The 27,834-nt window shown below is 51.9% G+C and overlaps 9 protein-coding genes and 1 non-coding gene across 10 annotated transcripts; 4 read left to right on the top strand and 6 right to left on the bottom strand.

Moving 5' to 3' along the window:
- Window positions 1-2,238: 2,238 nt before the first annotated feature.
- On the top strand, window positions 2,239-3,507 carry BU24DRAFT_164169 (uncharacterized protein). Its single transcript, XM_033521416.1, has 2 exons — window positions 2,239-2,879; window positions 2,984-3,507. Exons 1-2 carry the CDS (start codon window positions 2,540-2,542, stop codon window positions 3,256-3,258), a joined length of 615 nt encoding a protein of 204 aa, XP_033386398.1. The 5' UTR covers window positions 2,239-2,539; the 3' UTR covers window positions 3,259-3,507.
- A 907-nt stretch (window positions 3,508-4,414) lies between these two features.
- BU24DRAFT_164138 (uncharacterized protein) lies at window positions 4,415-7,282 on the top strand. Its single transcript, XM_033521415.1, has 5 exons — window positions 4,415-5,332; window positions 5,390-5,468; window positions 5,542-5,683; window positions 5,742-6,888; window positions 6,944-7,282. The coding sequence occupies exons 1-5, from the start codon at window positions 4,553-4,555 to the stop codon at window positions 7,010-7,012; spliced, it is 2,217 nt and encodes a 738-aa protein (XP_033386397.1). The 5' UTR covers window positions 4,415-4,552; the 3' UTR covers window positions 7,013-7,282.
- Window positions 7,283-7,454: 172 nt separating this feature from the next.
- Window positions 7,455-9,063, top strand: BU24DRAFT_491102 (mitochondrial 54S ribosomal protein YmL9). Its single transcript, XM_033533760.1, has 3 exons — window positions 7,455-8,123; window positions 8,245-8,458; window positions 8,530-9,063. Exons 1-3 carry the CDS (start codon window positions 7,497-7,499, stop codon window positions 8,688-8,690), a joined length of 1,002 nt encoding a protein of 333 aa, XP_033386396.1. The 5' UTR covers window positions 7,455-7,496; the 3' UTR covers window positions 8,691-9,063.
- Window positions 9,064-9,439: 376 nt separating this feature from the next.
- BU24DRAFT_t24 lies at window positions 9,440-9,521 on the bottom strand. The gene has a single exon. It is a non-coding gene; the product is annotated as a tRNA-Asp (tRNA).
- A 1,228-nt stretch (window positions 9,522-10,749) lies between these two features.
- On the bottom strand, window positions 10,750-13,998 carry BU24DRAFT_421068 (uncharacterized protein). The gene is made up of 6 exons (XM_033527636.1): window positions 13,373-13,998; window positions 12,770-13,314; window positions 12,705-12,716; window positions 12,525-12,652; window positions 12,134-12,478; window positions 10,750-12,082 (listed from the first exon to the last, which is right to left on the bottom strand). Exons 1-6 carry the CDS (start codon window positions 13,566-13,568, stop codon window positions 11,125-11,127), a joined length of 2,184 nt encoding a protein of 727 aa, XP_033386395.1. The 5' UTR covers window positions 13,569-13,998; the 3' UTR covers window positions 10,750-11,124.
- Window positions 13,999-15,444: 1,446 nt separating this feature from the next.
- Window positions 15,445-17,152, bottom strand: BU24DRAFT_421066 (WD40 repeat-like protein). The gene is made up of 5 exons (XM_033527635.1): window positions 16,870-17,152; window positions 16,510-16,810; window positions 16,246-16,415; window positions 15,912-16,192; window positions 15,445-15,852 (listed from the first exon to the last, which is right to left on the bottom strand). The coding sequence occupies exons 1-5, from the start codon at window positions 16,870-16,872 to the stop codon at window positions 15,669-15,671; spliced, it is 939 nt and encodes a 312-aa protein (XP_033386394.1). The 5' UTR covers window positions 16,873-17,152; the 3' UTR covers window positions 15,445-15,668.
- A 100-nt stretch (window positions 17,153-17,252) lies between these two features.
- On the top strand, window positions 17,253-18,398 carry BU24DRAFT_421064 (guanylate kinase). Its single transcript, XM_033527634.1, has 2 exons — window positions 17,253-17,898; window positions 18,036-18,398. The coding sequence occupies exons 1-2, from the start codon at window positions 17,329-17,331 to the stop codon at window positions 18,303-18,305; spliced, it is 840 nt and encodes a 279-aa protein (XP_033386393.1). The 5' UTR covers window positions 17,253-17,328; the 3' UTR covers window positions 18,306-18,398.
- A 227-nt stretch (window positions 18,399-18,625) lies between these two features.
- Window positions 18,626-20,525, bottom strand: BU24DRAFT_389709 (WD40 repeat-like protein). Its single transcript, XM_033525055.1, has 3 exons — window positions 19,963-20,525; window positions 19,423-19,892; window positions 18,626-19,346 (listed from the first exon to the last, which is right to left on the bottom strand). Exons 1-3 carry the CDS (start codon window positions 20,209-20,211, stop codon window positions 18,983-18,985), a joined length of 1,083 nt encoding a protein of 360 aa, XP_033386392.1. The 5' UTR covers window positions 20,212-20,525; the 3' UTR covers window positions 18,626-18,982.
- Window positions 20,526-21,835: 1,310 nt separating this feature from the next.
- BU24DRAFT_421061 (uncharacterized protein) lies at window positions 21,836-24,263 on the bottom strand. Its single transcript, XM_033527633.1, has 4 exons — window positions 24,196-24,263; window positions 23,834-24,092; window positions 23,694-23,777; window positions 21,836-23,631 (listed from the first exon to the last, which is right to left on the bottom strand). Exons 1-4 carry the CDS (start codon window positions 24,201-24,203, stop codon window positions 22,219-22,221), a joined length of 1,764 nt encoding a protein of 587 aa, XP_033386391.1. The 5' UTR covers window positions 24,204-24,263; the 3' UTR covers window positions 21,836-22,218.
- A 429-nt stretch (window positions 24,264-24,692) lies between these two features.
- BU24DRAFT_408008 (pheromone-processing carboxypeptidase kex1) lies at window positions 24,693-26,719 on the bottom strand (the record flags this gene model as incomplete). The annotated part of the gene is made up of 3 exons (XM_033525835.1): window positions 24,693-26,078; window positions 26,139-26,499; window positions 26,559-26,719. 3 exons carry the CDS (start codon window positions 26,717-26,719, stop codon window positions 24,693-24,695), a joined length of 1,908 nt encoding a protein of 635 aa, XP_033386390.1.
- Between the last annotated feature and the right edge of the window lie 1,115 nt (window positions 26,720-27,834).

Genomic DNA, 27,834 nt, shown 5'->3' with positions numbered 1-27,834 from the left:
ATGATGTTTCATGCTTGCAGGTTCTGTACGTGTGAGGGAGGAGATGGTCTTAGTTTCTTTCTCTTCTAATCTCTTTCCTTTTCGAGCATTCTGTAACTCGTGTGAGGAGTAGTCACGGAGTACCGGTGAGTAGTGAGGAGAGGAAGATGATTCACTAGTTGATATTGAGTGTGCTCAGTAAAATCGACCGGACCAGGCGCGGCTTTCTTGTCGACTACGTTTGCCGCCCGCGTGCACAAGCCAAGAGAGGAACGTCTTGTCAATCCTAGCGGGCCGGTAGCAGCAGTTTACAGGAACAGTCACTGCTTGCGAGAGAGACATCATCATCGTCTTATCGTTTCCGATGGAAGGATTTGACGGTAAATCAGGGTAGTTGAGTGCGCCTGTACTCCGTCTTCCGTATGCTTATTGGCCATGCGAGAGGATGATGTGTACGGCCAGCATCGCCTCCATCTCCGTTCACTTCTTTGCATGAGTAGTGGCGGTGGTGAGTAAGTAAATGATTTGGTGTCCAATCCATTCACGATATGGGAGCCTTATGCCTCATTCAATTGCTGTGCCTCATCTTCTCCCCGACGACGACGACGATGATGATGATAATAATAATCGTACTGGAACATTCAACAGAACGGAATGGAATCGGGTTGGCCCCTCCTGGTGGCCCTCTCTGGTCCAACTATTCTTCTACTGCCACCACCATCTCATCTCATCGTTCCATCTCATAATCCGTTCCATGCTTCATCCCCCCAACTCCAGCACCCACTATAGACTTGGCTACACCGCAGAACACCCTCTTCCTCCCCTCTTCCCCCCGGTCAGGCAATGCCCGTCCCAATATTTTTGATTGTCCCCGCCAGCTGGCCCTACCCATGCGATTGCTGGCCATGCCTTTCCCTGTCTGGCCTGCTCACTCCAACAGTCCTATGTTATAAATACAATACAATACCCGTTACTTGCCTGGCTTGGCCTACTAAATCTGTTCTGCCCTCCTGTCCGTTGCAGATGTTGGGCTAGTGTTAGTGGAGTGTAGTGTAGTGTAGGTAGTGTAGTGTGATGTACGTACTTGGTTAGACAGCATCGACTAGACTGAAGTGTAGCGCGCAGTACGGTAGGGTACAGTTGATACTGCATGGAGACTGGCAACCGTCCGCGAGCGCGCGCCTCATCTCACATGCACCATCCGCACACAGACACACCTCACACCCACACTCACAGACAGACACGGACACCACGCATTGCATCGCATCGCATCACACACACGACAACACCTCATTCACTCTTCTCTTGATCATCATCATCACCACCACCACCACCACCTCCTCTCCTCTCCACCGAATCCTCCTTCAACATCATCACCATCATAACTCATCGTCATCATCATCCTCATCATCGTCCTCCTCCACATCCTTGCCCTTATCCTTACCCGCAGTCATGCATGTACACACAGACATCAAGCCCAGCCCAAAACCCAGCGTAACAGTTCCCGTACGCACACCAACCATCATCCACCATCTTTCTTTTTCTACGCCGTACGGGTAGGCTGTATGCTGTAGGCTGTAGCCCATCATCTCATAGCACATAGCCCGTAATCCCATAATAAAACCACCCCATCTCATTCCATCCCATCCCTCCTCCCCTTCCCCCCCCCCCCCCCCCCCCCCCCCCCCCCCCCCCCCCCCCCCCCCCCCCCTCCTGTCTTACCCCCTCCCATCCCCCTGGCCCCAAACTCAACCAATCGCAACCGCTGAAGCTCGATTTTTGTCGCCTGCCATCCCGCCGGGCGCGAACGGGCCACGGAAGTGTTGATGCGACCCTGGTCGACCTCACCTGTCTTCGACCCTCCACTACGACCCGACTCACGTCTACGAGCGCTCAACGCGCTTTTTTCGCCAAAAACACGTGGTAGAATGTCTTGCAGACGCAGGTCCAGCATCATCTATTTTTCCGGAGCCTCATAGCTTTTGAGGGTGGAAATCTGGGGAAATCTGGGTTTGTCGGCGGGTGGGAGAGGGTCGATGGTTCGGGGTTAGCGCCGTTCTTCTATATCGGGGCGGGGGTCGACGCGATGGGTGCCGGGAGTGGCCTGTGCGCAAACATCAGAATGCTGTGTTGTGTTAGCCGCGGCGGGCGGCCGGATCGTCGGCCAATCAGACACTAGAAGGCATGGATGGACGTGGATGGACATGGATGATACCTCCATTACCCTTGTCTTTCCTTTCCCTCTCATCAGTCCTCCCTCGTTTTCCTTCCTGAACTCTCTGCTCTCCCAGACGCACAGAGAATTATCATGTCTTCCCTCATCTTCTCGTCCGTTTCGAGTATCTGGAAGGTTGTAGAACAAAGCATAACCTGAGGACAATGAGTGTCTTAGTAGGCGCAGTAGATAAGATAAAGGTAGGCGGCGGTAGATTCATCTATGTAGTAGGCATGTATGTATGTCTGAGGAGTACTCCGTTCCTCAGTCTATCCGTCCTATATGAGGTACCTATTCGTGTAGGTGTGTGAGTATGTGTATGGGTGCGGATGGGTGTGGGCGGGAATGCCTGGTAGTGGCAGAAGAGTTCCGTTAGAGCAGAATAATAGACGCTGTCCTCTCTCTCTCTTCTTCGACTCTTTTCAAGGCTTTTTACTGTGTCTATTCCCTCTCCACTCCCTTTCTCCTTCTTCTCTTCTCCTTCATCCTCATTCTCTTCTCATCCAGGTCGTTTGTCCTGCTCGTTCGTTCGTTCGTTCGTTCGCTCGCTCGATCGTTCGTCACTCAGTTCGTTGGAGCCAACTACCTCGTTCATCCCCGTTTCCCTCCTATTCCACCATCCGTGCTGTCCACCACAACGTTTGGTTCTCACTACTGTTCGGTCCGCGCAGTAGTGGTTCATTAGGTTCGTTCCTTTTCCGTTCGCTTGTCGGACTGTTCTCGTTGGTTCATCATCCGTCCATCCCATCTATCCAACCAACCAAAGCAACCAACCAACCAATCGAGCAGCCGACCAACCATCCACCACCATCTTCACACTATTTCCAAGGTTCGTTGGCCAAATCTGTTTGCTTCCTTCCTTCCACGTTCGCTCTCTAGCTCGCTCGCGCCTGCGCCTCTACGCCCCGCTGTACCTTGACGCTACTTGCCTTACCCTTCCCTGCCTTACCCTTCGTGCCTTCCCTACCCTGCTCGCCCTAACCTATGTGCCTTCCCTACACTACCACACTACCGTCCTCGTAACCTACCCTTCCTTCCTACCAAAACCAACATTTCCTACCTAACCTTCCTTCCCATATTCTCTCTACTCTCTCTATTCTCTCTATTCCTCTCTCTCTCTCTCTCTCTTTACTACCCTTCCTCTTCTTTCTCTTTTCGCTTTACTCTCCAAATCCATCATCCCTAATTCCTCACCCCCTCCCCCTCCTCATATTCATCTATTCATCACCTCATCATTTCATCAATCAACATCATCCGATTCTTCTCTGGCCGAATTGCTGTTGCTACTTCTACGGCAACGACAACGAGTACTATCATTGTTAGTTACTCCTGCCTCCCATCACCACCACCACCATCACTGTTCTCTTTTCTATTTCTTATTCTTGTTCTCTATCTTCTCTCTCCGATGATAGAGGGAGGGGTACGTTACTTGTCCGTCCTGTCCTGTTCTGTCCTGTGGTCCCGTCCTGTCCGCCGCTATTTGACCAATTAGTCGCTTCCCTCTCCGCTGGTCGTCTCCAGCCCAATTCCTATACAATACCACACCGCCCGCCGCTCCTTCCCCAACTACCACGCGGCTCTCTTCCCTTCACTCTTCCCACCCCAACTCTTATCCCCTTCCTGCCATCCTCTCGCCTACCTACTACTTGCTCCTCCTCACCAACACCACAATTCTTATTATTATTCAGGTCTCTAATCTTTATCCTTCTCTCTAGCGAGCTCGACTCAATTATTGTCAATGAAATAAAAGGAAAGGGTCGTTGCTGGATCCCTCGCATACGCTCCAACATTCCTACGCCCGTTACTGCCAAAACCGTTCGTTGCTTGGATCACCACCGCGCCGCACAAAATATCACCATTCGTCCCGACCCAGAGAAAAGAAAACATCTTACCTGCTCGTCCAGATCCAGTAACCCCGCCTTGCGCGTGCAAAACCTCGACTCCTTGCTGAAATACCTCGCGGGACGACCCGCCCTCTGGAATGCCCTGTGCAAACGCTTCGACTTCACACTTGCGATCATCACTCCAGGCCAGGCAGTAGTCCGTTTTGTCAGCGTCCACCTCGGCTCCATCTCGACCATCCACTAAGCGCGAAAGCCGCCATCTCCACCCACCGTGCAACTTGCAATTCAATCTCCCACCCCATTCCATCCTCCCAACGTCCCTCTCATTCTGAAATCCCAACTTCCCACCAGCTGCATCTCCAAAAAACGCAAGGCCGGTGAAGGACCAAACTTTATTTTGCGCCCACGTACTACTTGACGTCCCGCAGTACGCCCTGGAACTTGGCACTGACCATTCCTCGCGCTTGATCCACCTACAGAAAGTGGTCAACGCCTCCCATCTTTCCGTACTATCATGCCATCTGTTGTTCAAACGCAAACCATAAGTTCCGGAAGCTACATGCTGAGAGAGAGGCCCGCCGAGCCACCCGTGTCTGGATTTACCGCCGTGAATGGACGAGGCTCTCCCCCTTCCCTCCCCGAACCACGCAGAGTGAATGGCACGAACGGCATGACCACTGAACCCGTCCTTCCCAGGCCCCTCTCCCAGATCCACTCCCCCCCGCTCGAACAGAAGCCTCCTCTTCCCGTGAGGGAAGAGTGGGCGGCTCATCGCCCAGCAGAGAACGGCGCTGCTCGTCATCATAACCATCACTCGGTTTCTCCCACACTACCACCACCACGAGACGGGTCCCCCCAAAGTCCAGGCAAGAGGAAGCGCTCCAAATCCACCGAAATCTCCTCCCCGTACCCGTCCCCGACCGGCGACTCGACCCAATCCAGGCAGCACCGGCTCGATTCCTACGCATCGGCCAGCCGTGACGATTCTCCCCAATCCATCTCGCAGGCTCGTCCCGTCATGGAGCCCCCGATCCAGCGGACCTTACCTCCCATGGATGTTGCCGAACGCGACAGAGCATGGCCACCGCAGGAATCACACAATCGCTCCCCCGAGTCCTATCCAGATCCCCAATACCGGGATCCTCGCGCCATGGAACCGAATCGTGAACCGAACCGTGAACCGCACCCAGGAACGATCCCTCAGTCGAACGGCAGCACGATCGAGTCGGAGCGATCTAGCACGACAGAAATCACACGCGCTGGCGTCCAGGTAGACCCGAAAAAGCGTAAGAGGGTATGTTGTGACTCCCCATAGCAGAAGGCGTCTACGGTGCATACTAACTGCTGTAAGCAATTCGCCAACCGGACCAAGACAGGCTGTGGAACTTGTCGAAGACGGAAAAAGAAATGCGACGAGGCTAAACCAGAATGTTCGTACTGCAAAGGTTCCCCCGTACTACCAACATATACACACAGTTGGCATTTGCTGATTCTGCAACACAGGCAACAATTGCATGCGCGGAGGATTCATCTGCGAAGGTTATGCGAACAAGGTTCCATGGCCCAAGAATGGCATCACCAAACCCCACCCTCCACTGCAAGCCAAGGATCGATATCCTCTCGATCCTGCCCAGCTCTACCACAAGTATGTGATGCAAACCCCGCAAAATCTCCTGGTGTCCGTTCTGACTTTTCAATTGTAGTCACACTACCGGTCGTGAGCAATACTCGGAGGGACCCCCCACCGATGGCGGTCGTGGACAACCCATCGTGATTGAGGAACACGATCGCCGAAATGGCTGGGCTCCAGCTCAAGCCCCAACTCCAACCTGGGAGAACGCACCACCCCGACCAACATACTCATCTGATCGTGCTCCACCGCCACCAGAGTACGGACCTCTTCCTCCGCCTCCTCCACCTCCTCACCACCCTCCTCATTCTACTCATCCAGCTCATCCTACACACCCTCCTCACTCTTCTCATCCTCCTCATCCACCTCATCCCCCACATGCTCTTCCTTCGCCTTCCCACCCTCGACCTCCCTCTATTGAAGCCCATCCGCCACACCCCAGCCAAAATGGTGGTCCTCGCCCGCACAATCCTCGCATCTATCACCACACGCCACAGACGATGAGCCAGGTCGTGAATACTTCACCCGCTGTCACGGCCGAGGCAGCTTTGCACCACCAGTCTCAGCAGTCTCACCCGCCCCCGATGTCTCAACCTCCTCCAACTTCTGGTCCTCCAGCCCCTCCGGCTCATTACGCTCCACCACCGCCTCGCCCGCAGCGAAGCGAAAAGGAGAAGATGCTGAATGGCGAGCCCTTCATGCCCTTCAACCCTCAACTGCTTGCCGAACGCGAGCAGTGCAAGGCAGCTTTGTATCGACACAACAGCACTGCGAACAACCATCTAGAGATCACGCGTGATGAGCGGGACCGCCACTTCCGTGCAATTGTCGAGGCCAGATGGACTCAGCACATGTATCGGGGACGCGAGCCGACATCTCCAGGTTCTGTAGGTACCCAGGTCTTTGTGGATACGCCATTCCACTGCGACTACGGCTATAACCTCCAGATCGGCGACTGCGTCAACATTGGTGCGCAGTGCCGATTCCTAGACTCTAGTAGGATCTTCATTGGCAGAAACACAACCATCCAATCTGGCGTCACCATCGATACCCAGAAGGTGCCGACCGACTTCAAGAGTTTGAAGGGTAGTCGGGGGTCTGCCGTTGCCGCCGAGATTTACATCGGCGAGAACGTCTGGATTGGTGCAAATTCCACCATTCTCGCGGGCGTGCGAATTGGCACGGGTGCCATCATCTTCCCTGGATCCGTTGTCGTTCGGGTAAGTTTCATCATAGCCATCTTTTGTTCCATGCCTGTCTCTAACATTCCCACAGGATATTCCACGAGATGTCGTTGTTCGTGGCCCCAACGCTGAGGTGCGTGGTGTCAACTGGGATGATTGATCATGGCATTTACTGTTGTCCTACAAAAACCTTTGTTAGCATGTTCACTCATGACTGCATCGTTTCACGCTTCGTGTCACGGAATGACATTATGAAGCTTTGAGTTACGCTTCTTTTTACATTTCCTTTGGAGGATACCCTGTTTACGTACTTGATTTTCTCTGGCGTTTAATCTATTAGGAGGCTGTATGATACCACGCGTTCAAATGCACATATTTCGGGCTTTTTTTCCTCTTAACAATTTTCTATCATTTTGATCGGCTAAAACTGATTGGTGCATGATCTCCGTGATGCACGACCCACGATTGTCAATCTATCAACCATGGAAACATGAGTTCCAGAAGGATAGACATCACGTGTCAAGGCATCCTAACCGCGCGTGTCGGTATATCTCTTGGCGCGGAAGCTCAGACCACTTATCCGCAAAATCCATCAAACCTCAATTGAACGACCGTCCATCAAGTTCCAGCACAGCAACGCCATAATGCCTCCCAGACCGGCACTCAATTGGGGACTTCTTCCCCCGTCCTTCCTCCTCCCGTCGTCCACGCGCTCTCTGCTTCCCTCGATACCCATAGCAACCCATCTCTCCCAATCACAAACCCCATCGTACACACCGATTCGAACGATAAAATCGACAAACACCCCACGACCGGACCGCTTCGCCCACAACCCTCACAAAGATGCTCTCACCAGCACCTCGACAGCCGCACTCGACAGGCGAGCACACTCCACACCCCTCCGAACCGGCCTCCTCGGCATAAAACGCGGCATGACAGCCCTCTTCGACACGGAGACGGGGAAACGCACGCCCTGCACAATCCTCCAGCTCGACCGCAACGAGGTGATTGCGCACAAGACGCGCGACAAGCACGGCTACTTCGCGGTGCAGATCGGCGCGGGCAGCAAGCAGGCGTACAACGTCAGCCGGCCGATGCTGGGCCACTTCGCGGAGGCGGGCGTCGCGCCCAAGCGGTGGGTCGCGGAGTTCCAGGTCAAGACGGAGCAGGGGCTCGCCGTCAAGGTCGGGGAGGAAGTCGGCGCGAGGTGGTTTACCCCCGGGCAGTTTGTGGACGTTAGGGGCGTTTCGAGGGGTATGGGGTTTGCGGGTGTAAGTTTGTCTCTATATTCCTATTTCGGGTGTTGATATGTAGTGGAAGAGGAAAAGAGGGTGTATTGCTTGGAGAGGGAATATGGTCGTCAGAACGGATTGCTAATTGATCTTCCTATAGGGTATGAAACGTCACGGCTTCGGCGGTCAACCCGCTTCCCACGGTCAGTCGCTCATGCATCGTGGTATGGGATCCGCAGGAGGATCGCAAGGTTCCGGTTCGCGTGTGCTTCCGGGTAAGCGCATGGCCGGTCGTATGGGTAACGAGCGCGTGACGGTCAAGAACCTGAAAGTCATGCAGGTGGACGAAGCGAACGGCATCGTCGTTGTTCACGGTAAGTTCTCGACGAAGAATACGTACCGAAAGTTTCACGACCTTGAATGCTAATTCTCTGGAATAATGTAGGCGCCGTCCCTGGTCCAAAGAATCAGATCATCAGGATACAAGACGCGCTCGGAAAGCCGTGGCCACAGGGCCCTATGTCTTTGGCTGACATCGCGCCTGCGACTATTGCCGCGGCGGGCGAGGCTGCTGCTGACGCCCCCGCTGCTACTGCTACTGTTTGATGAGGAGAAGAAAGGCGTTTTTCATTCATAATGAAGACGACGTTGTTGTGAAAACGACGAATGTGGGAGAGAGGAACCACAAGAAATGTACATTACAGCCCCAACCAACCATGTCCAAAAATCTAAAGAACGGTTGCATAACGCATAGCATGTAACAACATGTAACAACAATACCATTTCTCAAATTCCCAACATCGAGACTTTTATCCATGTGCAAAAAAAGTATTCAAAGGGTAGAGTTGTGATCACATCATACTTGGGGAGAATTCAACGACAGTCAGTAGTTTTGCACATAAGAAAGGAAGAAGAAGTACCTCGTAGCTAATGCGAACTTCTGAAGACAAGCAATCCTTGACATAACTGGAGAATAATGGCATGAACAATCTTAATTAAGCTTTAGAGAGCAGCGCTGTCAAACAGCTGTGCAAAAAAACAAAATGAACAATCAGAAAATAACTCTCTGACTCTATTCTGCCCTCCAGCCATATGTACATACATATTAAGACAAATACACCTGAATTGCATTCTTTCTAAGGTATCTTCATCCCTACACTCCCAACCCAACCCAATCAACCTCCTCCCCAATCCGGCAAAGCCCGCCCCGCTTACCTAACCCCCCCTCCATTCCCAATCTAGCTACTTCCACGATGTATCATCCATCAACCCTCTCGCGCCAAAAAAAAATCCTCCACCACAAACCGAACTACACAGAAACCAAAAAAAAAAAATGAAATGAATGACAAGACTGACTCTCCGACGGGGAATCGAACCCCGGTCTCCCGCGCTTGTTTTAATGACAAGCGGAAATCATGACCACTAGACCATCGAAGATGTTTATTCACTGGTAGGAGTGAGATGGTTGGTTTTGATGGGGTTTGAGAAAATAAGGGGGGTCTTGTACCGAGAGTCTAAGAGGGTTTGCATCGTTTATTATGGTTACTTGCTCAGCACGACGGGGTTTGTGTGATTAGGGTTGTTAGGGAGGTTCTGGCGGGAAAAGGCGTTGGTGGGGGGTGTGGTGTGTGTGGGGTTTAGGGGGGTGGACACGGGTTGTGTACTTTTTGAACATGGAAGGAAAGTTTCATAGGTAGGTTGCTTAATAGATGTTTGTTTGTGCTTTGACTCTCGGTGTGCCGTTTGCGTTGTGAGGTGTTGGTCTTTATGTTACTTGTGATGAAGTGTTTGATTGTTTCTTCGTTACTGATAACAAAATCAAACGCAAAGCCCTATTCCCCTTTAAATGATGATCTTGGATTATGGATCATCTTTGCCTTGAGGGGACTCTGGGGCTCCTCGTCAGGTTCTCGTGCGTTGTAAAAACGAGTGCTTGAGGGAATGATGGCGTTATGTGTGTGTCTACTTTAGGGGGATTGGAGGAGAAGAAAGGAGATAGAAAGTCTATCCACCCCTCCAATCTAATGTTCCAAAGAAAAGAAAAAGAAACACAGTAAAGCATTAGAAAAAGAGAGCAATTCAAACATCAAAACACCAGCAAAAGATGGGGACAGTTAGAGTGGTGCTCGTTCCTTTTGCTTTCGATTTAGAATAAGGAGAAAGTGGCGAGCTAACTACCTGGCTTTCTTCCGTATCATTTCACCTAATAAGAGTGAATGAGATAGAAGAGCATTCACCAGTTGCTGTCAGCGGATTAAAACAAAAATCCCGAAGCACGAAACCAGAGATAGCAACAATAAGAGCCAGGTGTATCTTCTAACCAATGAACAGAAGTACAGACTCGAACTATACGTCGTGATATCGTATGAGATGGTTCTGAGTTCGTGCGTGCTTAATATCAATCATGCTGTTTTAGTAGCCTCTGCCTCTCAGTCCTAGAGGAACGGCGTTGAGGAACAAGTTCAATCCTTGTGTACATTGCATTTTAGATTATGGGATGTGTGTTTATGACCTGAGGTAAGAGAAGAGGTTTAAAAGAAACTCGACGGTTCAATATGATATATATTGCAAGGAGAATAGCTCACTCTTAAACATCATATCAGACAATATCCGAATCTTTTCAACAAGTCCGTAAAGTGCTATAACGGATGGATAGGTATTGTAGACTAATTGTTCGATTTCGTAGAGAGAACTAATGTACTGAGTAAGTTATAAATTCTACATGAAAGCAAATCATTTTATTGCTTAAAGACCCGAATATAACTCCTTCGCTTTGGTAATGTCTGAAACAAAAATACGATGTCTGAAGGAAAATAAGAGACGAAGGGCGAATAGTCGGGAATTTCGTTTCTTTTGAACCTGTATAGGGTAGTACGCAACGGTGCTCAGCGCTCAATTGTGAGACTCGAAATGTGTATATCGTATCGATCCACCCCGTACTTTATCATTATTTTCCTGTCCGTCTATTCCCCACTCCAAAACAGTATCAAATGGCGTCAACTTTCAATGAGGACCGCAGCTCGAGTTGATCTGCCTGACCTCACATATGATCCACCTCGACGAACCGTCCCCTCACCGGCCTCCTCCTACTATCGATGCTCCCGCTCCGACTCCCGACATCCGGATCGCCGAAACCCCTGAAACTACCCTGGTCGGAACCGGCCCTCGTGTCTTCGTCGTCAAAATTACGTCGCACAGGTTGGGCGTAGAATTGCGCGGGGGTCTGCGTGGTGCTCGGTGGGATCGGAGGTTCTAATGTATTTGGACGTAGGACAGAAGGTTGTGTGTCTGTGTATGAGAGGTGAGACCGGACTGATGGGTCGGGCGGAGGTGGGTAGTAGACTTGGTTCTGGGGCGGTGCTGGGAAGGTGTGAGGGATTGGTGAGATCGGGGTGGGATAGGAACACTGTTGTTGGGGTGGGTGGTGGGTATCATAAGGAGATGCAAGATCGCTATATGGAGGATATGTAGGGGATTGCTGCTGGCTGTAATGGTTCGGGTAGTCGGTTCCATGCGCGGGATGTGAGGGAGAGATGGCCTGGGGAATTGGTTGGTATGCGGTGGAGGGATAAGGGGTCGGATGGGTGTAGTGATCGCTGGGTGAGCGAGAATGCACGGAACTGTCCTGCATGTGTATGTGCTTATTTACTCCAGGAGAGTGCAATTCGTGGAGAGGTGTTGTTGCGGGCAATTCCGCTGGAGGTGGTGATGGAGGTTCCGTACTCTCTTCTTTGCTCTTCTTTGCCTTCTTACGACGATGCAGGCAGAACAGAATGATGCAGAGAATGGCTATCAATCCTGCAAGCCCACCTACTACTCCGCCAGCGATCGCTCCTACTTTTGATCCGGAGCGTTTATTCTCGGACGGCGTGCCTGTGCTGGAAGGTAAACTACGGGTGGCAGATCGAGCGGCAAACGTAGGAACACGAGTGAAGTACACCGCGAGATCAGGGTTATCCCAAGACGAGGGCTTGGTAATCGTTGCGCCTCCAGTGGGTCTAGTAAGCGTCAGATTGTCATTTTGCAAATTTGGAGTATATGAGACTCACCCTCCGCCAACCACAGATATGATGGGTGTGGGTACAAAGTAGGTGGTTAGGTTGGGACTGTACTTGTCCCACAGCACCTGTTGGGGGCCGTTGTAACCTAGATTCATGTTGTGTTGACCTTGGCCGTTTTGCGAATCGCAATTATCGGAACTAGGAAACCAGCCCCCGATGATAATCATTTGATCACGATTGACCACATTTGCGGAACATCCCCCATGCCCAAACTTGGTAGTACTGTTGTCGGTCGGCCATGCTTTGATCCACGTAAATGAAGGAATCGAGAGGATGTAGGAGTCGTCGAAAGCCAGATCATCTCCACCGGCGCCGAACCCTCCATAGAGGTAACTGGCATACATTAGTCGTCATTTGGTACAGTCGGGTGTCGACATACATATTGTAAGATGAGTGGTCGTCGGCCCAGGTTACACCGGCGCAAAACTGTCGTCGCGCAGGAGGAACCGATCCGCTTGCGGCTTGTTGATACCACTTCGACGATGATATATCGAAGATGTGGATGGTCTAATATTTGATTAGCATTCATAACCTTTGCGCTGTGTATCGGAGATCATACGCTCATATTGGCCTATGTATAGACAGATTAGCGGTGGTTTGAATAGAGAATGCAGAAAAGCTTACGGCAACCAAACTTCCATTTCCTCCAGAGTCTTCGACACCACCGAAATAGACGAGAAGGCCTCCATCCGACGCTGGAAGATAGACCATGGATCCCTCTGCCCTACCAATGTCATCAGGTCCCGTATTGTTCTGTAACGTTCCAGCAGTATAGTCATAGCGGACGAGGTTGCTGGTCGCCAACGACGTTCCAGTCCATCCAGGTGTTGTTTTATTGCTCATGTATCCTCCATAGTAGTACCCATATCCCAGCTCGTTTGCTTGTGCTCCAGCGCCGTATGCAACCCGTTGAATGGCATTGACGTTGCTCTCATACTTCGTTTCGTTCCATTGCTGGAGAATCGTGTCGTATGCCCAGAACGTGAAGTCCGCTGGATTCGACTGGTATTCGCCGCCGTAGAGATAGAAGCATTTGTTGACCTCGTCGGACCATAGAATTCCTCCAGCAACGGATGGTACTTCATTACTCTTAGTCAAGTTCGCATATTGCCGCGGCATGCCTATGTCCTGGGTTGTCGAGTTGAGATCGCTATACACGAGCCATGTATCTGAAAAGCATGTTAGACATGTACATATGAGAGATTGATACTACTGGATGTAACGAACTGGTGTCATTTGATGGATTGGACGATATGGGGTTCCATGCGATGAGACCACCATCGATGTACAGTTTCCCATCTACCTGTGCAGTCTGATGACCCCAACGCCGACAGAAGTCATTGATGGGGTGCTTTGTGGATGCTTGCAGGGCCTGTACAGTAAGTAGAAGTACTATGAAGAGACATGTCTGTCGTAGTGCCATGGTTGGCATTCATGTCCCTCCCCACAGCAAGAACATGAATTCACAGGAAACAAGTCAAGCTACTCATACGTAAGTAACGAGGGGATGCACGGAGGAGACAACCAAAAAGGTGCCAGCCCGTGGGTACGGGAACGGCGTAGAGATGACAGGGCTGAGGCCTGGTCTTATTGCTCAAGTTTGAGCTTCAGAGGGAACTCGTCGAGGAGGCTGAGAGGAAGCTGACCCGGTGCCGTGTTTCCTGCCCTCCCAATCTCGCACCCACGAGAAGGAGAAACCAGAACCACGGCCCTTCTTGAGGGTGACCATGCAGAAAGTGTTGGAGATGCATGCACCACCAATAGCACCAATGACATAAGGGTGCGACACTCGACCATGCGCCATCCTGGGCTAGCATGATGTGGATCCTGCGGCATGCCTAAGGATGGCAACGATCTCCAGGTGCTTTTCTAGGATTATTGGCCGTGGTTTCTGGTGATCCCCCAGGGCATAACGTCTCCATCGAATCTCTACAATAGGTAATCTTAGCGAGCTTTCATGGAGAAGTGTGAGTTGGACATTGTCATCGAGTACGAGATACCATACAGAGCTTGCCACAGCTAATGTACAGCCTAGTGATATCATGAGGTGTGTTGTGAATGGTGCTCCAGCTAGAAAAGGCAATTAGGCGCTAGACCAATACTCTCCATCGTAAGGATCGGAACAAGGTGCGGAATACGCTGTGTGGCTCACGAACTTGGTGTCCAGGACATGGGGTTCTTCCTCCACATCCATCATCAGCGCGCACCAAGCTCCCACCTTCGCTGACCCGGCCTGCTGTGCTTGAGAGACCTAAAATGTGGCTGTCTCGCATTCAATCAATCTTCGAGGCCTCCAGTCAGCACTCTTCGGTTCCCTGTTATCGTTCCCTGCTTTTTCGCGTGTCTTTGTTATGATTGCACGACGCATCGCGAGTATTGTTTTGTGCGACCGGTGCCTGTGTTTATTTCTCATTTGCCGGTTGCGGATATGCATGATACCTTTGTTCCCACCACGCGTTCAGAGCGACTAGCCACTTCGAGATATACATAATGTTCGAGCACGTTGAACATTGTGGTACGGTACAGACCCTAAGATGAGAAGACTCTGAAAATAGAGTGTCGTGAGCCGTCTGATCGACAGCGGCTCAGACGATTTATGGTCCCCTGAAAATCTCCTAGGGCCGTTCTCAAGTATAATCGCGGCTATTGAAAAGCCAGCAGATGACGGGGTAATTGATCAACCACATTTTATTCGAGAAAAGGGCCGCTTTCATCTTGCTGCGTATTGTAGTGTCATAGTCGTTGTGGCATGATGTTTGTAACGGAAAGTACTCCCGCAGTAATGCCACGCAGGGTGTGGTAGGAGAAGGTGCGTATCCGTGCTGTCTCCTATCCACCAACATCCCTTTTGTGATGAAATGGCAAACCTCCTATTCAGCAAAAGCGTGCACAGCACTCAACATTCAATCACGCACAGCACCATCAAAAGTGTCGTTCAGACAAGGAAAATATGTAGGCCTAAAGCGAACCCAAAGCTCCGAGACCGACTTTTTCAAGCCGGCGAAAACGAACCCCAGGATTAGAACAGCCTTCTTTCGATCCCTCTTGGTCCGTCTGTGATAGGGAGTCCATGGAACAATGGGTTTGAGAACCTCCTAGAAAGATGTCAGGACCGACATAATATGTTGAAGAAGAGAAGAAAAAGTTGGAACAGACGACGCGACGTTTTGTCTGAAGATTTCGCACGAGGCTTGGCGAACGCGCTAGTCTGTTTTCGGGTCTGGAAAGACTTGATGTTGACAATGGGACTGTAGCACATTGGTATGGAAGTATAAATTTAATATAAGCGAGTCAAAGGTGAATTAATTTGGTATTTACCGCTCTTGTTAGTGGTATGCTTCACCCTGCTCGTTTAGGTGATGCTGTAGCCCGCTCTATGCTTTTTCGTATATCATATTCCCTTATGTTCATATAATGATGGAAGCATGTATGACATGCTCTCTCGGGAAGAATTTCTTCGACAGGAAAACTTGCTATTGGAGCATCTCTCAGTGTTTGTCCTCGTGTAGCTCACAAGCTCTGTTCAACCAGCGGCTTCCCTGTAGAGGCTGATGGCTTGATTCCCACCGCCCAAAGCAAACATCTCACTCCTTCCAGCTACCTTCGGTAACCACTTCACAGTCCACAACGGTTTGTCGCCGTGGGAATGAGTTGCAACACAGGAGCGGGTTTCTATCCGCCAAATCTTCGCCTTGGAATCATGGGAACTGAGACGCATATTAGCTGCACTATTCAGAGATTGTGCGAGGGACAAGAAGTAGCATACCCAGACAATAGATACTCGCCAGTATCACTCCAGTCCAAAGACAAAACCCAGCCACCATGACCTGTGAGGTTAGCGACCTGCTCTCCGGAATTGACATCGTATAATGCGATGATTCTGGCATCTCCAGCAGCAGCGAGGAGTTTCGAGGCAGGGCTGAACGCGACGGAGCGAATTGGATGGACGAGGCCTGCAACAGAGTGTGCTAGGCGACCGCTGTCGTTGTTGAAGATGTATATGCTCCCGTTCTCGTGACCAGACGCAGTGAAGCGGCCATCGGAGCTCTGCAAAGGGGTTAAGATTTGACCAAGCAATCATCTATATGGGGCATACTAACAAGGCTTATACAAAGTCCAAAGCTACCTTTGGTTTCGTATTCACGGATCTTGGGCTTGCCTTCCTCACCAAGAGACCAAACGTTGATCTTCCCAGTGATACTCGTGCTTGCAAGGTAGGCACCGTCATCACTGATTGCTATCGCCCATGCATCACCCGGCTTGTTATTGTCTTTCCCAGTGGTTAGCTCAAACCCCTTCTGTGATTTGTATGCAATGCCTCAATCGCAACCCTTTCGAGACTCGGGATTGAAGAGCCCACTCACCAGTCACGTCACCAGCACTTTCCAGCGTGCCATCCTCATTGATGTCCCATATTCGTATGCGACCCTCGAATCCAACACTCGCGGCGCGCTTTCCCTCCTTCGCAGTCACCAGGTGATGTATTCCCAGTGGATGTGCACCGTCTACAGTCTGTACGAGAGGGAAGTCGGGTTCGGTGGTATTATGGACAAGGATCTTGCTGGATCCAGACGCAGAAAGAAGCCTTGATTTGGTAGGTGCGAGAGCATAGATATCGGAGGGGTGGGCGGATTCGAGAGTGTGCAAGGTGAGATATTGCTTCGACTGTACAGGTACTTGTCAGCAATTGCACGCAGTTGGAGGGATCGCGGGGAAGTATTGACCATTATGTGCAAAGCGCTGCGAGAGGGTGCAGCTTTGTGGATTGTTGTTGTGTTTATGGAGAAGCTACCAAGCCATGAAAGTGAGGATTGGAGGTATCGATAATGACGTTGTCAAATTCTATGAAGTTTACGCGAAACAACGCGCGATCAGCCGTTTGGTGCATGAAGTGGCTAGGCAAGTAGGTACAAGTAATTCTACATTTGCTTTGTTTAGAATCCACCTTTCCACATAATCAATAATATTTATGATAGAATAGCTCTATTAACGTCAAGCTCATCCTCAGTACCCCGCCGTTGCAAACACAGCAAACTCACAGGGGGAATCGAGGGGTCTCACATCCTCGGCCAACCACATCGCAAGACGGTCTGGACCAAATGTTGTGCGACAGCCACGACTCACAACAAGTAACAATCTGCTGTATGCCTAGCTAATACAAAAGTTAAGAGAGATATCTCTTCATGCCATTGACTTCTTCGCCGAGTCCATCGGCCCTCCGTAGCCATCTGTTTCAGTCCAGTACTCTTCTCTGCAAGACACCACGTAACCAATTCTCCATACTCCGAAACCTCACACCCATTGCTTCCTCCCTTGTCCAACCACCACATACTCCCATCACCGCCACCAAATTCAAAACCTACAAAACTCCCACTACCACCCTTCAACACCTCTCCCTCCTCCACACCACCACTACCACCCCCAAAATGGCACCCACCGCAAGCAGCCCCACCCCCATCGTCATCTCCGGCCCCTCAGGCACGGGCAAATCCACGATCCTGAACCGCCTCTTCGAAGAGCACCCCAACAAGTTCGGCTTCAGCGTCTCGCACACGACCCGCCAGCCCCGCGGTGCCGAGCAGCACGGCAAGGAGTACTACTTCGTGACCCGCGACGAGTTCGAGGACCTCATCGCCAAGAAGGGCTTCGTCGAGCACGCGCAGTTCGGCGGGAACTACTACGGCACCAGCATCCAAGCGATCGAGGACATCGCGAAGAGGGGCCAGATATGTATTTTGGATATTGAGATGGAGGTAGGTGATTGGTTTGATTTTTTTGCGAGGGGTCCCCAGTTCCTCTGGAATCTTTTTGTCTCTCTCTATATCGACATGTGAAGAAACGAAAGAAATAAGGAAAATATAGGGAAAATGCTAACGAAGACTATTTCTAGGGCGTCAAGCAAGTAGCCAACCACCCCTCCTTCCCGCGCCCCAAGTTCCTCTTCCTCTCTCCGCCCTCGCTCGAGATCCTCGAGCAGAGGCTGCGCTCCCGCGCCACGGACAAGGAGGAAGCCATCCTGAAGCGCCTGGCGCAGGCGAAGAACGAGGTCGCGTTCGCGGAGAGCGGAGAGGCGCCCCACGACAAGGTGGTCGTGAACGACGACCTCGAGAAGGCATACCAGGAGGTTAAGGAGTTCATCGTTGGGAAGGAGGAGAAGTGAGAGGTGTGCTGGGGTGCAAAGCTGACGTTAGATATGATACCACAAAAAGATAAATAGAGCATTTAGCGGCGAGATACAATGCATGGCTGTGGCTTCGGCCGCGTCTTTTCACTTCGTTATTTCTTGGGACTGAATTCCCCCCCCTAACAGGTCTATATCTTGGTGCGAATTCACATGAAAACTTGACGTTAGCGTTCGACGATATAACTTGATACATCCAGAATCCTGTGGATTGGACACGCCCTACTGATCTACTACGCTTGCAATTCCACATCAACAATTTTTAATACCAAAGGCGGGCACGTAGGGGGAGAACATGGGTTAGAAGATATATCATTTCCTATTTTCCTTCCTGCACTTCTTGGTCGATTGGTTGGGGGGTAAGTACCTAGGTAATCATTCGGACTCCAAAGCCATGCTATTGTTCCGGCCGGGGGAACAAAATAAAACGCCTTTCATCCGCTGATCAAAACACAAAAAAACTTTCTTGAGAAATAAAACATGAGAGAGAAAATTAAAAGTGAAACAAATAGCATGTTAGGGCATCATCCATTCCCCCCCTTTTATCCAGACCAAGTGATTGTTTGCCCATTCCACCATGATCGATTCCTTAAGCTAATAATTTTGAGTCGGACGTCGTTGAGGACTTTCCATGCTAGTGAGCTCATTCCAGATATCTACCTCTTCTTGGTACCTGGTCGAGGCTTGCACTCATCTCCAGTGATGGGGTGCAACTTGAGCTTGATGGGATAGCTCGTCGTGTTTCCTGAGTATCCCTTGGACCAGTCATACGAGACTGCGTAAGCGAAGATGTTGCCGTCCTTGGAGAAGCCGGTGGCGGTGATGGATCCGCCGGTCTCGGGATATCCCTTGAGACGATGCTTTGCGTCCTTGTCCCAGAAGTGGAACGTACCGTCGGAGCCTGCGGTGGAGAAGGTACCGTGTTGTGGGTGGAAGGAGATGGCGTTGACAGAGTACACCTTTGCGATGTCACGCTGTTGGGGATCCTGCTGTCGGTGACACTTGAAGGAGAAGTTGAGACTAGAAACGTCGTTAGCATTATAGAACCTTTCCTTGTCGGGCATATCTGATGAGACATTTCTGCAATGCCACTTACCTTGCCTGATCATCCTTCACGTACTGGATCGCGCAACGACCCTCAATGGAGCCCACCGCGAACCCAGATGCGTCTGTGAAGCAGCTCACGACCCTAGTTTGCCACTTGAGGGGACTAGTCATGTTCTTTGCGATAGTCTGCGGGTTGTTCAGGTCCACCATGTGGATGTGCCTCTCTGCGGTTCCGATGACCAGTAGTTTGTCCTTTGTATCCATCGTGTAGACGCGTTCTTGGCACTGGACGGTCGCGGTCGCGGTCGTGCCGTTGAGATCCCAGAACTTGACGGTCTTATCCCAGGAACCCGTGATGAGATAGTGGGTTCCACCGATCTCAGTCCATTTCACGCACTTGACAGCCGCATCGTGGGCCTTGAGCGGCGTTGCTTTCTGGGTGGAGTCGTTCGAGACGTTGCGTAGGTCGAGCACGTAGAACTGACCAGAGCAGTCGCCGGCTGCGATGCGAGTTCCATCCTAAACGGATTATGTTAGTTATCGATTTCACACAAGAATAATCAGAGCAAAGAGCTCCCCCCAAACTTACCCTTGACCATGCTACGCAGAGTGCTTCTTGGTCGCACGCAAACGTCCATTTGGGATTCACGCCATTGCCCGCCACCTCGTAAATGTAGACGCTCTTGTCCCAGGACGAGACGGCGAGGAAGTCGTGTGTGGGCGACCACGCAAGGTCGGAGATGCTGTCCTTGGGGAGGACACTGACCTCGACGTCGTTCTTGGTGTCGCCGGTCGTGGAGCTGGCTGCTGTCGCCGCGGTGTTGTTCAGGAAGGCCATCTCTGTCGATTGAGTTACGAGCTCGTTGGGTAGTTGGTATTTCGATCCTCGCGGAGCCTAACAACCTTGCGCTGGGGCGTGTAAAGCGTGGGTTGTCCTACGACGTGCTCGTGGAGTTTGTAGAATCGAGCCCGGTGCGCGGACGAAGGAAGAGAAGCAGTGCTCTTATTTGTGGCCCGACAGAGGAGGTAGAACAGTTGCTCGTGACAAGAAAGCAAAACAGTTTGTAGGAACAAAGGCTCCGAGGGTTGCGAAATCGCGCGCTTTATCTCCAAGCTTTAATGCTTCCTTTCGGTGATGATTGGGGAAGAAAGAAACGACGAGACAGACTCTCACTGGTGCTGGCTGGTTCGCGCAAAGGCCCCAGCTCCCATCAAGGCAACCCAATCCCCTTGCAGCCTAGCCCTGTCCCTCCCTGGTGCCTGCCCTGCCTGCCCGGAGAAACAAACCCCCGACCCGGCCGGAAAAAAATCTGTACATAAACCACCAGCGCCGCTGCCGACTTTACGCTTTCTTCGACAGTTCCTCGCCCAAAGAATCGCATTCGAAGCACTCCACACGGAGTATCGCGTGCGCCCTGCGCGCCTGATATCTCAGTTACCAGCTTTGGGAGAAAGTCCCCGGACATCCTGTCATGTTAATTCATGCCACAGGCAACGACCAGCAACGTCCCGCCGTAAAACGCGGCCTCACGCATTTACAAACCTCTTTCTCCGACCACTCTTGTAACCGCCAACCGGGCTCCTAACCGTTCGCACTCTGCTTAGGTCTCTCACTCTTCCCTCCTCTCGCAAAACTCCGGCGTTCTGGCGGTGGGGGAGGTTACCGGCACCTACGGACGACGATATGAGTCCGCTGGCAACCTCCGTCATCACCCAGCCGCAGGAGTCTTCGGGCAGGATCGCGGGTGTTCTGATCTCTGTGGAGGAGGTTCTTTGCCAGCGTTGTGCGCGCGGTGTGTGTTAGGGAGAGAGTTTTCGCGTGAGGGTCCTCTCGTCCAGTTTGTAGTTACCGCGATTGCCCGTCTACGCCTTTTTCGCCTCGATATACGGGGTAGGTGGTAGGGGCCACTCAATGGGGCTTATTCATGGTGTGAGGAACTGTCCACCCTTTTATTCTTTTCCGGAACCGGTCGTTCTACATTTCTTTTTTTGGGATCTGAGGTGTAGCTGTTCTTACTTCCGGCCTCTGACTTTTTACTTCTGGTCTCGTAAAAGGGGCTGGGGATGAAATGGGGGTTGTTGGTTGGAGAGAGTACGCCATGCTTGGTCGAACAAGCCAGGTTCGACATCATATCATTCAATGCAGCGTGGCCGGCAAAGGAAGGAAAAGGGTATCAGAGGGCATCTGGGGGTCATTCATTCAACATGTGGAGAGAGAGAGTTCAAGTGACGAAGAAAGCATATAGAGTCAAGCCCTGAGACTGCCTGGACCCTACGTGGTAGGGCAGTCGGTGCTGATAAGTTTTGCCTACAATGGTATCTGATGAACTCTCTCTCCCAAGCCTTCTTGTCTTTCTCTTCTGGAGAATACGATGGAGGAGGGGTATTACTGGTTATTATAAGATCGATAATAAATGAAAAAGATTCACGTCATACACTATTGCTTCTTGGACTTGTGATGTGTGAAAATGTATTCCCTTGTCGTATTGATATAAGTGAGACTACCAACCCATCTTCCGAGAGGACATGCCACTATATAGTTATGCCATGAGTGATCCATATCTCAACCGACACATCTCACATCCTCTTCCCCTTCCAGTAACCCCAAATCATGAATAGTGTGTCTGTGAATGATGTGGCCCTTCCTCATCTCCGCTCAAGATCCCATCATAGCTGGATATAATGCAGCCAAAAGAAACAAAGAGGACATAAAAACGCCCGGCCCAGCACCCACCCGCACACGCAAGTTCCCAAGATAAAACGCCGCCCTTGATCCCGTCCGTTGTCCATTTGAAATGAGTCGCTAGAATAAAGTTGCAAATTTCTTCATCTTTTGTTTTATTGTTCACGCTCCTGCTGCTGGTGGCGCCGGTGGCGGTGGTGCGTTTGGCACGTTCTCTGTTGCAGATGTGGCGTTGGTGCCAGCTTCGAGTTTGACCTTCTTCGAATCTGGTGGCCCGTCTGGGTTCGCGGTACCGTTCTGGTTGCTCACGTCGGCGAGAGGGGGTCTTTTGATGCCGCCTACGGGGCCTGGGGGCTTGTAGGAGCCGCGGTTTGCGAGCGGGCTCATCGCGTGGGCGCCCGGCATTCCGATTCTCCTGTTGGAGTCCTGGTGCGGGTTCACGAAGTTCGAGCGGTTTTGCGGGTTCATGGGCCGGAACTGGTTGTTGCCTCCCTGGCTGGGTTGGGGTTGAGGCTGGGGCTGCTGGCCAGGCTGCTGTTGGGGTATTGGTGGTGTTGGAACGCCGACGGACTCGCGGGTGATCTTTCGAGATCGTGTGTGGTCTATGCCAGGTGTTCGCTGATGCTTGGGGAGAGGGGATTCAGCGTGAGGGTTGAAGGCCGGCAAGTTGCTTATTGCCTCGGGATTTTGCATCAACTCTGCAGCACGGGATGTCGTGAAGCCAATTGATGGTTTGTCGTTCGGCTGTTGGTTGGGCTGTTGGCCATTTGGCTTTTGGGGCATCTGGTTTGGAGGTGTGGTCCGTGGAGGCTGATTGTGCTGCTGTTGTTGTTGTGCCATGGGTTTCGGAGGGCCATTGTTCTGTTGGACATTGGAATTCTGAGGACCCCTTCCGTTCGATACAGGAGGAGGCGTCGGCCTCGAAGTAGCTTGATTCTGCCTCTGTGGTGGTCCAGCAGCACCAGCACCAGCACCAGTTCGCATGGCAGGCATCGACTGCATTCGATTAATCGATTGTCGATGAGGCGGGTTAGCAGAGTTGCGAGCGGACGCTTCACCAGCCTCAATCACCTTTGGCGCCGAGTCGACAGTCTCAAAGGTGAACTCATCGCCATGATGCTCGCTGATCTCAACGCCATCGAAAAGATTCCCCCCAAACTCATCCTCGAACTCAGCAGTAATCGACGACGCAGACTGCTGCAATGCAGGAACACCCTGATTCACAGCCGCACCCGCACCATGTCTCACCGGAGTCTGCTGCTCCACCTTGACCATCGCCTGCTGTTGTTGCTGTTGCTGTTGCTGTTGCTGCTGCTGCTGCTGTTGCTGCTCCTCCTCCTTGATCCTTGCGCGAAAATCCGGATGCCTGTGCAGTCTATTCTCGTCAAACGCCACCGGCTTGACCTTCATCGTATTCACCTTCTTCAAGTACTCCTTGTCGTACAGGCAATTACCCAGCACGTTTCCGAAGTTCCGCAGCGCGCGCTTCAATCCGTCCGTGGCGGCCTCCTTCTTCGCCTTCTCGAACGCCGCGCCTTTGCCCTTCGCGTTCTCGATCATGCCGTACCCGATATCCTGGCTCGTTCGTTAAAAGATGGATTTCGGGGTAACGTGCATTGCAATGCGGGTAGACTGACCTCATGGTACGTCCCATCCTTCAGCGTAACCCTCACCACAATCGACAAGCCCAGATTGATCCTTCCGCCCTGATGTTCATCCACCTATACACACCCAATTAGCCCTGCCCTCCCCGCCTCACCGCGCAAGTCTCACATACATAGTCAACCTGCACCTGCTGCAGCGAGCTCGACCACCCATTGAACCCAAACACGTCGTTGGCGAGCGCGATGGCTTTCGTGCCCTCCAGGTACGCGACCTTGGAGCCCCCCGCCCCCGTCCGGTGCGATATGTACTCCGGCCCCAGCTGCTTGTTGAGCCGGCTCTGCAGCGTCGCGATCTCCGAGGCCGTGAAGGCCGACACGCGTCGCTCCTCGAACGGGTTCGTTATCGTCGACGATTCGTACTGGGCGCCTGGGCTGTTGGTGGGGGAGAGTCCGTGGTTAGATAATTGTTGTGGTAATTGTGAGGGAGAGTGAGGGTGGGTAGGGAGGAAGGGGGTTTTTGAGAGAATCAACTTACGCAGGCATTGTCAGTATGGTATTTCGAAGTTGAGCATCTGGTGGTTGTGAGACGGATGCGGCTGTTCGTGATGCTTGGTAGGGCGGGAACGACGCGCTAGGCAGCGTTGACAGCAACGCGCCATGACCGGGAGATCACGTGATGTTGCCTGGCAGACAAAACTCCCGTCCAGCGTCACTGGTGCCTTTCATCTCAAGGCAGCCGTTGAACGTTAGAAAGGTTCTCACTACTCAGAGTAGAAATTCGGTGTAATATAGTCCATTCTGATAGAGACGATATGTTTTAAGATGCATTTGATCTATCCAAGAACACGAAAAAGAAGATTGAATAATACCCTTTAAAGTCTGCCTAAAGTGAGAGGCATCGATTCCGACCCGTTGACTCCAGTGAAGTGCTATAAGAATCGAATAATATAATACGCCACGATGATTTTTTTATACGAGAAACATGGGTCCCAAAAAGACCGCCCTTGGGAAATATGCCTATGGAACCCCCGATCACGATTTCTCCCGTGATGCCATTTTCCTGTCGCGCTGGCTTCCCTCGCCGTCGCTGCTTGCCTCTCCCAGGCTGTATGTGGAATCATTCTGTGGTGCATGCAATTTTTCCCGGCCATTTGGCTTCGAGTCATCGGTCAGGTCGTCCAATTCCCTCTCATCAAAATCTGCGGCCTCGACGTCTCTCCTGCGGTCTTTGCGGCGGAAGTTGTCGAGTCCCATGCCCGCGATTAGAGATTCGCGGCCTTCGTCGCCAGCGTCCAGGCCCCGGACGCCCTTGTAGCCTGCACGTCGACGGCGATCGCGCCAGATGAGAAAAGCGGCAAGCGAGGCAAGGATGACGACAACGACGAGTGCAACCTCGCCGGAGCGGTAGTAAGCCTTCCACTCAGCCTCCTGAAGCTCCTTGGTCTTGTCCTCTTCAGCCTTGGTCGAGTTCGGGTGGCCGCCAACGCTGGTCTGCGGGAGCTTCTCGCCATCGATTCGGCTATCGGCTGGATCACCGCCGATTGCGCCAATGTCGACGCCCATGAATCGATCCAGCATGTCCCTGGTGCGTCTGGGGTAGTCGAAAGGAACCATGTGGCTGGAGTTGTAGAAAACGACGTAGGTAAGGTTCCTGGCCTCTTGATATGTGCCGGCGGGTTCGTTCTCGAAGGTCCAGTCACGGCGAGGCGCCCAAACGCCGGGTGAAAGCTCAAAACCCTTCCCGCCATTCCACTCCATACGATCGATCATAGCCTCCGTTCCAAGGTGATTGCAGATGAAGTCCCGGTCTCCTGAGAACAGCGTAATCGGAACCTCCTTGAGAAGATCGGGCAGGAACTCGACGGCCGGGACACTATTGCGGGCACGGAAGTTTGCGGACACGGCGCCGTTGCACTCTTGCCAGCCGGTCTTTTTGTCGGAGTTGATGTGGAGAGCGTTGATGACGTCCTGGCGGTGCAGATAAGGGGTGACGGTAGTCAAGTCCGGGGGCCAGTTCATACCGCAGGAAGAATCGTCACGGAGACGGATGTCGTACATGTTCAAACACTGCTGGTCCCGGTCCGCGTTCTTGTTCTTCGTCTCTTCGAGAATGTTGACCATGATGGCTTCACACTCGGAGGTATCTACGTGGTGGCTAGCGCCCTCGTTCAGAAGCTTGACACATATGGCCTGTTGGTTTTCCACGCGCTTCGCGGAATCAGATCCTGCGGTGATAAGTCCTTCTTTGTATGCATATTGGGTGTAAGAAAGGTATTGGTCGACGGGAGAGATCCAGCCGTTTCCGATGAGAAGGCCTTTCAGGTTCCAAGGCGAGTGTGAGTTTTTGTTGCGGTTGAGGATAGCTCGTGCGATGTACGGAATGTGTTGGCCGGCATACGATTCACCGGCGATGTAGATCTGGAAACCATGTCAGTTAAAGGCCCGAGTTGTGCAGAGGTATCGGTAGGAAGCACTTACATCGTCGGCTTCGTACTCAGGGAAGAGCTTGAACCACTTGTCCAGGAAAACTAAGAAATGGTCCGCCATCTGGTCGAGCTCCTTGAGATAACTGTCGGTATTGACATAGCTGAATCCCGTGCCCACGGGTTGGTCGATGAAGAGCAAGTTGGCGAACTCGTCCCAAGATCCGTTATTGTACGAGAGTTTGCCTCCCTCGCCGACCCTGTACGGTCCAATCTCCATCAAAGCTCCATCCATGGAGCTGCAGCCGGGGCCACCATTCAGCCAGATCACCGTCCTCTGCTTGTCCGCAATGTGTCGGTTCTGGTAGTGCCAGAAGAATAGGTTGCCGTTGTGCTCCGCATCGACTTCGATGTGCCTGCGCATGTACAAATTAGCTATTGGTCGTGTGACGGGTTGTCGCTGCTTTGTGCTCACCCCGCGTGCATCTTTAACAAAGGTTCCGGTGCGCCCGGGAGTTCGTGAACGAAGTAGTCGGCCTGCGTCTTCTGTGCAGCAATACCCGGTAACCAAGAGAAGGCCAGCAACCCGCAAGCGAGTGCTGTCCGCCATCGCGACGGCGCGGATGTGTAGAGCATGATGAGATAGGGAGAGCGAACGGTGCGGTAACGGGGTGCTGTGGCTAGGTCATGGGAAACCTATGCGGTTTCGCAGCGGACTGGAGAGAGAAAGGGAGGGGAATGGAGAACCAAAGATAGGGAGGAGATAAAATGAAGAAGAAGAGAGGATGAGGAATGTTGCAGGACAGTTCTACTGCAAAAGTGTACGTAGACCCTTTGTGTGGAGATTGGAGCCGGGCACAGCGTATATCGGGGACTTAATCGAGTCGTGTCGTGTCCAGAAGCTGACGAGGCAGGGATGCGGGAAGGGAGGGAGGAGGAGGATGTATACGCCGCGCGCGCAAGGAGAGAGAGGGTACGAAGGCTAAGTAGTGTGTACTTCCAAGACAACCACCCAACTAGGGAATTCGAAAGTACTGTATACCCGCACCTCACGCCGTAAGGTGGCAAAAAAGATTCCAAGGACCCAAAAATAAAAGGAAGTCGACGATGAGCGAGGGCGGGAAATATTAGGTATAATGGAGAAGATACCTAAGACGGGATTTCGAAAAGTCTCACAGCGGTGTATTAGGAGTGAGAAAATATTAGATGGAGGAGGGAGGGGATGGATGAATGAATGTATTGGATTCAAAGTTGGTTTTAGGGAGGAGAGATACCTTAATAGGTACTTCTTATTATTGAAGGAGAGAGAGAGAAAGGTGAAATGACTGTTGGCTGGCTGGTTATTCTGACATCCTGACTTGTTATTCACAACCATAACGGTTTCCACAAGCTCTTTGTCTACACTCTTTACCACAGTAATCCCACCGTAACTAAACCTCATCCACCACGGCTCGCCGCACAACACCTCAAATCTCCCCCAATCATGGACAAACCCACCCTTTCCCATCCAACTCGTTTCCAACCCACGGGACCACCAAGCTCCGGGTTTCCCACCTCTCAGTCGAACCCCAGTCATGCTGAGGTGGACGAGGGTGACGACTAACTAAAGTTGCTTGAGCATGTCTCAAGAGCGACTCCTGTCTGCAAGATACCCGCCTATCTTACCCCATCTGGAGGACGACATGCCTCAACCATGTGTCATCTCCATCTGAGGGATCAGGAATCTTTCACCCCCCGTGGCCCCTCCCCTC

The sequence above is a fragment of the Aaosphaeria arxii genome (genome assembly GCF_010015735.1).
Source record: "Aaosphaeria arxii CBS 175.79 unplaced genomic scaffold BU24scaffold_3, whole genome shotgun sequence".
Taxonomy (NCBI): domain Eukaryota; kingdom Fungi; phylum Ascomycota; class Dothideomycetes; order Pleosporales; genus Aaosphaeria; species Aaosphaeria arxii.
This window is presented reverse-complemented; position numbering and strand designations above follow the sequence as displayed.

Excerpts from the sequence above, each read along its gene's own strand:
- BU24DRAFT_164169 (XM_033521416.1), top strand. The coding sequence starts at position 2,540 with ATGCCTGGTAGTGGCAGAAGAGTTCCGTTAGAGCAGAATAATAGACGC. Across the intron at positions 2,880-2,983 it reads GCGCAGTAGTGGTTCATTAG|CCGACCAACCATCCACCACC; the intron begins GTTCGTTCCTTT and ends CCAATCGAGCAG.
- BU24DRAFT_164138 (XM_033521415.1), top strand. The coding sequence starts at position 4,553 with ATGCCATCTGTTGTTCAAACGCAAACCATAAGTTCCGGAAGCTACATG. Across the intron at positions 5,469-5,541 it reads CGACGAGGCTAAACCAGAAT|GCAACAATTGCATGCGCGGA; the intron begins GTTCGTACTGCA and ends TCTGCAACACAG. Across the intron at positions 5,684-5,741 it reads CCTGCCCAGCTCTACCACAA|TCACACTACCGGTCGTGAGC; the intron begins GTATGTGATGCA and ends TTTCAATTGTAG.
- BU24DRAFT_491102 (XM_033533760.1), top strand. The coding sequence starts at position 7,497 with ATGCCTCCCAGACCGGCACTCAATTGGGGACTTCTTCCCCCGTCCTTC. Across the intron at positions 8,124-8,244 it reads GGGGTATGGGGTTTGCGGGT|GGTATGAAACGTCACGGCTT; the intron begins GTAAGTTTGTCT and ends ATCTTCCTATAG. Across the intron at positions 8,459-8,529 it reads CGGCATCGTCGTTGTTCACG|GCGCCGTCCCTGGTCCAAAG; the intron begins GTAAGTTCTCGA and ends GGAATAATGTAG.
- BU24DRAFT_421068 (XM_033527636.1), bottom strand. The coding sequence starts at position 13,568 with ATGGCACTACGACAGACATGTCTCTTCATAGTACTTCTACTTACTGTA. Across the intron at positions 13,315-13,372 it reads CAATCCATCAAATGACACCA|ATACATGGCTCGTGTATAGC; the intron begins GTTCGTTACATC and ends CATGCTTTTCAG. Across the intron at positions 12,479-12,524 it reads GACCACTCATCTTACAATAT|TTACCTCTATGGAGGGTTCG; the intron begins GTATGTCGACAC and ends AATGTATGCCAG.
- BU24DRAFT_421066 (XM_033527635.1), bottom strand. Across the intron at positions 16,416-16,509 it reads AAGTGCTGGTGACGTGACTG|ACAATAACAAGCCGGGTGAT; the intron begins GTGAGTGGGCTC and ends CCACTGGGAAAG. Across the intron at positions 15,853-15,911 it reads GGCGAGTATCTATTGTCTGG|TTCCCATGATTCCAAGGCGA; the intron begins GTATGCTACTTC and ends TATGCGTCTCAG.
- BU24DRAFT_421064 (XM_033527634.1), top strand. The coding sequence starts at position 17,329 with ATGCCATTGACTTCTTCGCCGAGTCCATCGGCCCTCCGTAGCCATCTG. Across the intron at positions 17,899-18,035 it reads TTTTGGATATTGAGATGGAG|GGCGTCAAGCAAGTAGCCAA; the intron begins GTAGGTGATTGG and ends GACTATTTCTAG.
- BU24DRAFT_389709 (XM_033525055.1), bottom strand. The coding sequence starts at position 20,211 with ATGGCCTTCCTGAACAACACCGCGGCGACAGCAGCCAGCTCCACGACC. Across the intron at positions 19,893-19,962 it reads TCTGCGTAGCATGGTCAAGG|GATGGAACTCGCATCGCAGC; the intron begins GTAAGTTTGGGG and ends TAATCCGTTTAG. Across the intron at positions 19,347-19,422 it reads GTGAAGGATGATCAGGCAAG|TCTCAACTTCTCCTTCAAGT; the intron begins GTAAGTGGCATT and ends CGACGTTTCTAG.
- BU24DRAFT_421061 (XM_033527633.1), bottom strand. Across the intron at positions 23,778-23,833 it reads AGCAGGTGCAGGTTGACTAT|GTGGATGAACATCAGGGCGG; the intron begins GTATGTGAGACT and ends GGGTGTGTATAG. Across the intron at positions 23,632-23,693 it reads AGGATGGGACGTACCATGAG|GATATCGGGTACGGCATGAT; the intron begins GTCAGTCTACCC and ends CGAACGAGCCAG.